General features: G+C 44.0%; 1 protein-coding gene across 1 annotated transcript in view; it reads right to left on the bottom strand.

Moving 5' to 3' along the window:
* Ide (insulin degrading enzyme) overlaps positions 1 to 7,422 on the bottom strand; it is a 123,401-nt gene extending 115,979 nt beyond the window's left edge. The window contains exon 1 of the mRNA XM_004632094.2: positions 6,923 to 7,422. Coding sequence (XP_004632151.1) covers positions 6,923 to 7,020 — 98 coding nt within the window. The 5' untranslated portion in view covers positions 7,021 to 7,422. The remainder of the gene's footprint in view (positions 1 to 6,922) is intronic.
* Between the last annotated feature and the right edge of the window lie 2,099 nt (positions 7,423 to 9,521).

Here is a 9,521-nt window from a genome sequence, read left to right as displayed (position 1 = left end):
ATGCCAGCCAGACCCGCCCCCTGGTGGGCTGAGCTGGCCACACACACACACAATAAATAAATGTAATAAATAAAAGTAAATAAATATTTAAAAAAAAAAAAAAAAGATTAGAGAGGTAGCCAGGCTATGGTGGCACAAGCATATAATCTCAGCATGCAGGAGGCTGAGACAGGAGGATTGTCATGAGTTAAAGGTCAGCCTGTGCTATGTCGTGAGTCTGAGGCCAGCCTGAATTACAGAGTGAGACTCTGTCTCTCAAAAAGAACACAAAAGATCAGAGGGATGGTAACAGGCCAGACCCTTTAGGGTCTTCTTGCACACTAGAGAGACTTTTTAAATCTAAGCAAAAGGCAGATCAAATGCAAGATTTAACAAGACATAAAAATATGAAATGTGTGGTGCATGCCTATAATCCTAGCACTTAGGAGGCTGAAAACAGGAGGATCACTACGAATCCGATCTGTGTAGTGAGACCCTGTAAACTCTGTACTAAATAAATTTAAAAAAATTATATATATATATATAATTTCAAAAGAGATCATGCTGCTGGGCATGGAGGCACATTCCTGTAACCCAGCACTTGGGAGGCTGAGGCAGGAGGACTGCTGTGAGTTCAAGACCAGGCTAGCTACATAGTGAGTTTAAGACTAGTCTGAACTATATAGAAAGACTCTATCCAGCAGAAAAGTAAAAAAACAAGGTATATAAAGTAAGGCCATATTAATATGCTGAGCTGTAAAAGGCTCAAGTCAACAGCTTCTGCAGATAACCCACTACTGTTGTGGACTGCTGGACTGTGTTGGATTGTTTTGCTGAATTCAAGCACTTATAATGTTTAGATGCCAATAGAATACCCATCTCTGACAGGACTAAACAAAAAAGGGGATACAAAGGAAGGACCATTTTGTATTTGTATATACAGAATAGTTAGGATAGATAAACAGCTACTTCCGCTTAATTCAATGAGAAGAAAGATTTGTAGTAATAGTGTTTGGACAGGATATCCTGTCTGCTTCTTATACTGTGGATAACCACTAAGAAGATAACAATGTACATTGTATTAATATTGAAAGTGTCCTATTAATCAGCTTTGAAACTGTCTCATTGATATTTGTTTCTCAATAAAATAAAACAAAAAAGACTGTCTGAAAAACTAAAAAAATTACATTGAATTAAAAATAAATCATGCTGACAGTGAACAGATCATACGTAGAAAAAACAATCCATATACAGAGAACAGGCCATACATAGAGAAACAGGTATAGATTCAAGGAAATTTGCTCAGAGGCATTCTAAGGTGGGTAAGAGACCAGAGTGGAAGAAATAAGAAGTAAAATTGGGATGTACACACTGACTGAACGGGGACACACAAACAAGAAAGAAGATAAAGATGACTCCAATTCATTAGTTTAAAAAAGTAAAAGAATACAGACATCACTAAGATGGGGGATACACTGGAGACAGAATAGCTTTGAGGACAGAGATATCAAGAAAGAGCTGGCGATGCACCTCAATCCTTACCACATGCCAAGCCTTGGGTTTAATTGCCAGCAACACACACACAAATACAGACATAGGTTCCAGACATAGGTTTAAATAAATACAAAGTAACTCTCAGTATTAAATTAAGTTCACACACTTAATTTTTTTCCTGATTCTGATTGCAAATTGAATTGGACAATAACTGAATCAAACTTCTTTATAAAATCAACATTAAGGGATTGGGGAGAGAGCTCAGTAAAATAAGAGCTTGCCTGGCAAGCGCAGGGTCCTGAGTTCAATACCCAGTACTGAAAAAAAAAAAAAAAAAAAATTGAACCTAACCATTGAATTTGATTCAGTTCTCATCCAATTTGGTTTGTGACCAGAACTGTGGAAAGAATTAAGTTTGCGAACCAAAGTGCCACTGTACTGAGCATCTCCGTCAGTCACTTTCTCATGACAGTACTTGACACCTGCGTTTAAATGAGAAGTTTATTTTGGTTCACAGTTTTGGTTTACTTGGGCTCACACATCTGTAATCCGTGACTGGCTGGCTCCAAGGCAGAAATAGCACAGGGGAAAGATGTGGAGAAGCAAAATTATTCATTTTGTAGCAGAGGAACAGTACCAGAGAGAAATGGGCAAGAGACCATATACAGAATGAGGACAATAGCAAATTCATAATTCCACCTCATATAATAGAACTATCCCACACAAAAGCAGAAATTCAATAATCCCTTCCCCAAAATCCAACTCTTTTCTGAGACACAAGGCAAACTCTTAGCTGTTAACATTTGTAAAAATCAAAAACATACTACATAATTCCAAGGTACAATGGTACAAGGCAAACATTCCCTTTCCAAAAAGGAGGATGAATGGACAGAAAAGAATCACATCAAAGCAAGATCAAACCCCAGCAAGGCAAATATCAAGCCAATTATGTCTATCATCTACAGCAATGGTGGCAGACATGACTGCCAAAGGGTTTGGGTGGCCCCATTCCTATGGCCTTGCTGAGAACAGCCCACATAGCCTTTCTTGGACCAGTTCCACTCACAACCCTCAGCTTTCCTCAGCAAATATTACAAGAACTTCCTAGGATCTCACACACTACACTCTCAGAGGCTCTTTACCTGACTTACCAGGTCTTCCTCTGAAATCTGGATGGAACTCTCACTGACCCCACAACCCTCTCATTCTCAATGCCAGTATAACCAACATAACAAAGACAATGACAAGATATGCTGGCAGCAGGAACATTAACTAAGCCCCCTTGGATAGCGGCTATAGAAACCTTTGAATTCTTGTCTGGCTGAGCACAGTGAAATGAACCTGAAGAAACCAATTCCACAGAGGCTCTTCTTAAGCAGGGGTTCTCAGACACTCTCTCCAAATTAAAGGTCTTGTTCACTGAGATGCCCTCAAACCATCTTTCTTCTTATCCCTATGCAAAGGACTTGGATCCTTTTCGATGATCTAGTCACTTTAGCAGCCACCTACCTCTCTTTTGGTCCCAACTTTATACATGGCTCTTTCTGGATCAAGATTTAAGTTTTCTGAATTTTTTTTGCTCTGCCTTTTGTCCCTGAGTCTCACTATAAATGTAACTAAAAGCAGGTAGGAGTACCCAGCCATAGCCTGAATGTTGGGCTATCTTGGAATTTCCTCCACTTGATTAGTCAACTACCCTTAATCTCAGTCCTCTTGTAAAGTCTCAGGACACAGCCAAAATATAGGAAAAATTTCTGCCATTGTATAACTCATATGGCCTCTAGTCCAAATGCCATCAGAGTTCTTATTTCCAAATGAAATCTATTGAGCCTGGCTTTTACTGTCTGCATTCATTCCTATTAGCACTCTGGTCTCCCAAGCTCTAACCGAAAGCATCAATTAAGCTCTGCTATCTGTATTCTAAAGCTTCTTCTCCAGCCCACATCTCCAAAGCTTTCCAAACTCCAGCAAACTTATTTCAAAGGCTTCTGAACCACAAAACCCCAATCCCACTTGCTGGTAAAAGTTAATCATCCTCCCTTCACTGGGACAAAATATCCAACACCAGAGATTTAAAGGTTTATTTGGGCTCACAGTTTCAGTGAACGATAAGCTGGTCCCAAGGCAGAAATATCACGTTGGAAGGGTGTGGAGGAGCAAAGCTGCTTAGTTCATGGTGTCTGGGAAGCAGAGAAGGGTAACAGTGCCAGAGAAGACTGGCTGAGGGACCACATGTAGTATCCAAGGTCATGGCTCCCTAACCCACCCAGATATACCAAGAAGCATGCTTTACTAATGTGTGACACTTCTTAATCCAATGAAATTGACATATCAGAATTAATAGTCACAGTATGCAAGAGGAAATGTGAGCTGGAAATTTATCAGATGGGATAAATCATAAAGAAAAACTAAATCTGAAATTCAGAGGAGAGCTTTTGGCTAGGTAGACATTTGGTATTTATCGCAATACCACTCAGGCCTATCGCATAGAATTCCTGCAATGATGGTTAGCCTCCATATGTGCACTATCTCATGTGGTATGTGTCTTGAAAAATGGCCAGGCTGAGCCTGAGAGATAGCTCAGTGGCTTAAGTGCCTGCTTGGCAAGTGCAATGTCCTGAGTTCAATCCCCAGTACCAAATAAAAGAAAAAAAAAAAAAAAAATGGCTGGGCTGTCTGAGTAACTGAACTGTTAATTCTCATTGATTCAAATAGATACGTGTTGTTAGCGGCTATGTACCCAACAAACCATATGCAGACAGAATGTAAATCAATGTGATTGGAGGATCCTAATTGGACAAGAGCAAGGAGAGAAGATGCCTAAAGTTTGGGTATGAGTGTGGGTCAATAATATGGACTACTGATGAGGGGGGGATCACCATCAACAACAGAACAGAAAAATATCTAGTGCTATATTCAAACATAACTCAGCAATGAATCATTGTATTTATATACTATATATATGACATACACATGTGTTCATTATACATATATACACATATATATGAATGGGTCTCAAAAATGTTAAATTAAAAAAAAACTCAGAAAAAATTCCCATAAGATCAAAAGCAGACAAAATAATATACAATGTAAGATTTCAGATGTGATAAACCATAAAGAAAAACTAAGAAATTATCCAAATACAGGACAACATACAGGATCTTTTTTGTTTGTTGAGACAGGGTCTCACCATGTAGTTTAGACTAGCCTTGATCTCATGTCAATTCCTGCCTCAGCCTCTCAAATGCTGAGATTACAGGCATGCCACCATGCCCAGCTTATATATGGTATTATATGCCTCTTATATACTGATCACATATGGTCTTATATATTTCTATGTAAAGATATTTGACCAGAAAACAAATGCCCAAATACTGAGAGAGGAGGTATAATAAACAGGTTAATAGCTCAGGCTCTCACGCCATATATACATTGATTAAGTCCATGGTCTTCCAGGAAAGAGATGTGTGATTATCTTGGTTTCAATTCTGTGACTTTCCCTCTCAAAAAACTTTATCTTGAACCACTGGTTGGTCATCCTATTCCCTGGACTTCAATGAAAGTACAGCGGGAGAGACCCATGCAGAAAATCTATATCTAAAACAAAGCATTTAAGTATATAAAACTGTTAAAATGGATGCTTCTTTTAGAACTACAAATTGTGAATGCTGGGGACAATCAGGGCTAAGCCTAATCTGCAATGAATGAATTTAGAACAAAAGAAATCATTCTGAGTGGCAAGAGGATGAAAGGAGGCACCCTACTACTTTTTTCTTTTTGCCCAAAGATCTTTTTGTGCACTGCAGAGGATGTTACAGTGTCCTGGAAAATATGTGCGGGGGAGAAGTTCCATAGACTCTTCATCTGCACGAGCCCCCTCTTAGTATCACTGCTACCATCACAGTCCAAGCAGTAGAGACTAAGTCCATTGCAAAGGCAGGTTTCTCTGCCTCAGATGTCCATCTCTCTCTCTCCTCCCTTACATCCTATGCAGTCACAGAATTTCAAAACTACATATTTACTAGATAATCCCAGCTGAAAACTCTTAATGACTTCCTATCCAATATTCATTATTATTCTACTGTATTAATGGGTTGCGGGGGGGGGAGACAGCTCGGTGGCACAGTGCCTGCTATCAAGCATGAGGTGGTGTGTTCAATTCCCAATTACAGAAGAGAGAGAGAAAAAAAAAAAAGGGCCAGGTTAGCATGTTCCTATCTTTATGGTATGGGACTAGGGCCTCCTAATTCCCTCAGGGAAAATTCTCTGAAGTTTCAACTAATCTCTTTGCTGTCCTCTCAACACAAATTACCTGCACACCTAGGCTGGATTACACCCACACCTACGCACATTCCACCCCTTCAGCCATTCCCTCTAACGCCAGCCTAGACAAGCTAAATCGCGGTCTCTCATGGTGTTCCTAAACCACGAACTGTCCATCCTGTCCATTTTCTTAGCCTTATCACATTCATCTTTTCAGATGGCTATACTATGAAAGCATGTCAAACCTCTCCAACCAAGTCAAAGTTTCCTGGGAGGCAGGCAGACCATGTGCTTGCACCCAGCGTCTATCCTGGTACCCTGCATGTGTAACAGGTCCCACATATTATTGATTGAAACCAGAAGGACTTCAAATAACGACCTAAGTAGGACCAGACAACACTGCCTATCTATATCTATTTACTATATGTGATGCCAAAGCAAGCACGTCTATCTCTATTTACAATAAAAGATACCTGGCGTTACCGACACCACTGACAATTTCTAGTATCACAGAGCAGTGCTGAAGTGGAAGGAGCGCGCCACCGGATGGCAAAAAGAACCAGCGACCTAATCCTGATTTTGACACAATCTCGGCAACTAGGGGGAAATCACACGATCCCCTTCGGCCGCAGTTGTCAAAGGGGTACACGAAGGAGCTGCTACGGAGGATCGCAAGGGGTCTTTCGGGTCCCCGATAACCTCCATACTGTCTCCTTGCTGCCGCTGAGACGGGCAAACTTTTACAGTTCCCAACGCGGGCATTTCCCGGGTCCTGTAAACTCAGTAGCCTCAGGAAAAAGCCGAGAGCAAGGTGAGAAGCGGTTCCCCGGGGCTCACCGGATCCCTCCACCCGAGGGCGAAGGCGTCCGGCAGGTCGCCAACCCCCAGGCCGACGGCCCGAGCGGCTCCCGGGGACTCGGTCAGACCCCACGTTCCTGCACTCGTGACGCCCGCCCCGCGTAGCCGCCTCACTGCCCGCGCCCTCACCGGGCCCCAGCTCAGGCCGCCGAGCCGCCCTTCCAGGCTCTCAGGCAGCCTCAGCGCGGTCGCCCGCGCCCCAGGCTGGCGGGACCGGCTGCGTGAGGGGCGGCGGCGGCGGCTTTAAGTGCTGAATCACCACTTTGCAACGGGGCGCCAAACCGCCGTGACCCGCGGGCCTGGAGGGCCGGGCGCTCTGGCCGCTTACCCACAGAGACGCTCCAGGGGCAGCAGGCGGGTGACGAGGACCGAGCGGAGGGTGCTGGGCAGCGCGGGGTGCAGCAGCCACGCGAGCCGGTACCGCATACCCCAGCGCAGCCACTGGGATCACAGCGAGCGCTTCCTCCTTGCGCCGGGAGCCGGCCCCGCGCACTGCGCATGCTCCTTGCGCGCCGAGCCGCTCCGCGCCGCCGGGAGAAGCTTCCGCTCCGGGTTTTCCACGGAGCCCGACGCGGCGAGGACTGCGGCGAGTGGGTTGCTGGAGAGCGGGCGAGAGCCGGGTTCTGGCCCGCTAGCTTCAAAAGCTCGGCCCCCAGGCTTCTCTGCAGAGGGTCGCACTTGGCGCTCCCGTGCGGGCGGCAGTGGGGATCTGGAGTGGGCATGGGCGCTGTCGCGAATGGCGAGGGCATACGCTCCGTGCCCGAGGCAGCCGTGCTGGTCCAGGCCCGGGCTCCGCGGGTGTTGAGACGAAGTCCCCCGCAGTGGCTGCGAGCGCGCGACCTCGGGCTCCCTCTACAGCGCGGAGGGACCCAGGCCTGGGCAGGAAGCAGAGGAGTTATGAAAGGGAAGCCGGGACCCAGACGTAAATTTCCTAAGAGGGGTCCCTAGCGGTTTAAAGACACAGGTGCACAGGAGACCGGCTCGGCAAAAAGAGGGTTTTGTGGTCAAATTCAGAGCAGAAAGATTACTGCGTACTAGTCCTACTGCTGTCCCTCTACTTCGGTCACCGAGGACAAGAATTTCTTTACCCGATGGTTTCATGGTGCTTTGCACCCACAAATAACCCCGTGTTTGTTATGGATTGGAATTTTTTCATTTTTAGAAGGGGAAGGGGCCCGGGGAGATGGCTCAGTAGGATAAGCGCTTAACTGGCAAACGCAAGGATCTGAGTTCAATCCCCGGTTCCGCCAAAAAAAAAAAAGGGAGGGGGAGTAGGTGGGTGATTTGGGGAAGAACGCAATTAGGGATAGTGAGCTCTCTTCGCCAAGTACTTCTACGTGTCTGATGGGACCAACCAAAAATTACAAGGAAACGAGGATCAGAATTCGTTTTTTGCCTCAAGTGGCAATTCAGTGGGAAGGCACAGTAACACGTTGGGAGAATGCATCATGAAATACCTAGAGACTTATTTTGATGGTAACAGCAAATACATGGTTCTTAGAAGAAAATTTTTAATTTTGGAAACTCGGAATTGAATTCAGGGCTGCACACGAAGCTATATCCCTAGCTGGCTTTTTTTTTTTTTTTTTTTTTTTCAGTAAGTCACCAAATTGCCCAAGCTGGGCTCAAATGTGTGATCCTTCAGCCTCAGTCTCCCACAGTGCTAGTATTACAGGTGTACACCACCTCCCAGTGATGTTTAAAACCACCCTAAATTATTAGTTCCAGTGCAGAGAAGGCAATTATCTTGGAGCTGCTCTGATGACTGTTAATGAACACTATAGAAATATAGATATGAGACAAAAGCCTAATGTCCCAAGACAGCAGGGAACAATAGACCGAGCCCTAGGAGAGCTGCTGGCTCTCACTTGTAAATTCCTGGCAAGCTGGGCTGCAAGGCTGCAGACAACAGCTTCTCTTGCAGACAACAGATCCCTGTTCTTTGATCCCTTGCTGGGATGTTATCAACTAACATTTGTGTGGAACGAGTGTTAGGCAAACGGTTGAAGTCAGCAGAGATAGTAGTCTGTATTCACTTAACTAATTATGCACATTCCTTAGCCTGCCTTTAGCCCTAAATAAATGTGAGATGCTTCTGAGGCTCTGGGCTCACTTGGAGAGGAACTCATCTCAGTGAGACCTCTGAAGTTATAGTCATCAGGTCTTGTCGTTTCTTTCAGCACCGACCCGTAACATACAGCAGAAGACTCTGAATGCATTCATACTTATTTAATGGAATCTATAAATAGTTTCAGTATAGAATAGATTCTTATTTTGTAGGTCCTGAAACATACAATTTGGGGTGTCCCCTTATGAAATAGAATACAAATTATGACTATAAAATAAAATTAAACAGTTAGAAAGGGAAAATAAATCACAGCAAATGACTCAAGACTTGGGGATTCAAAACTCTATTAGACTATTTATTAGAAATAAAAAAAATACATACATAGGGCTGGGGATGTAGTTCAGGTCATAAATGTGATTCCTGTACCAAAAGAAATGTTTACATAAAAGTAGTTCCAATATAGGCAGGTGGCACACACATGCATAATCCCAGTACTAAAGAAGCTGAGGCAAAAGAATACCACATTTGAGGCCAACCTGAGTTACATAGTGAGACCCTGCATTTAAAAGTTTTTAAACCTTCTATAGAAGGGTGTTAGTGTTAGAGGGCTTGCTTCAGAAGGCCATGAATTTGAGTCCCAACAGGGTCCAATTGGCTTCCTCTCTAGCATGCCCAGTTTGAGACGTACACAAGAGAGGGCCCTGCAGTTTTAATTTCATCTTCTTCATAACTACCTCTGGTAGGAATGGATGTGCTGCATAGGAAAGGGTAATAAAGTCTCAATAAAGAGGATATAAACAGAAAGAAACACAATTTTGAGAGTGTATAATGTGGCTGGCATTATCCGTTGATCCTTCAT

The sequence above is a fragment of the Octodon degus genome, unplaced genomic scaffold (assembly GCF_000260255.1).
Source record: "Octodon degus isolate 3935 unplaced genomic scaffold, OctDeg1.0 scaffold00046, whole genome shotgun sequence".
Taxonomy (NCBI): domain Eukaryota; kingdom Metazoa; phylum Chordata; class Mammalia; order Rodentia; family Octodontidae; genus Octodon; species Octodon degus.
Note: the sequence above shows the minus strand (reverse complement) of the source record. Positions and strands in the feature narration are given on the sequence as shown.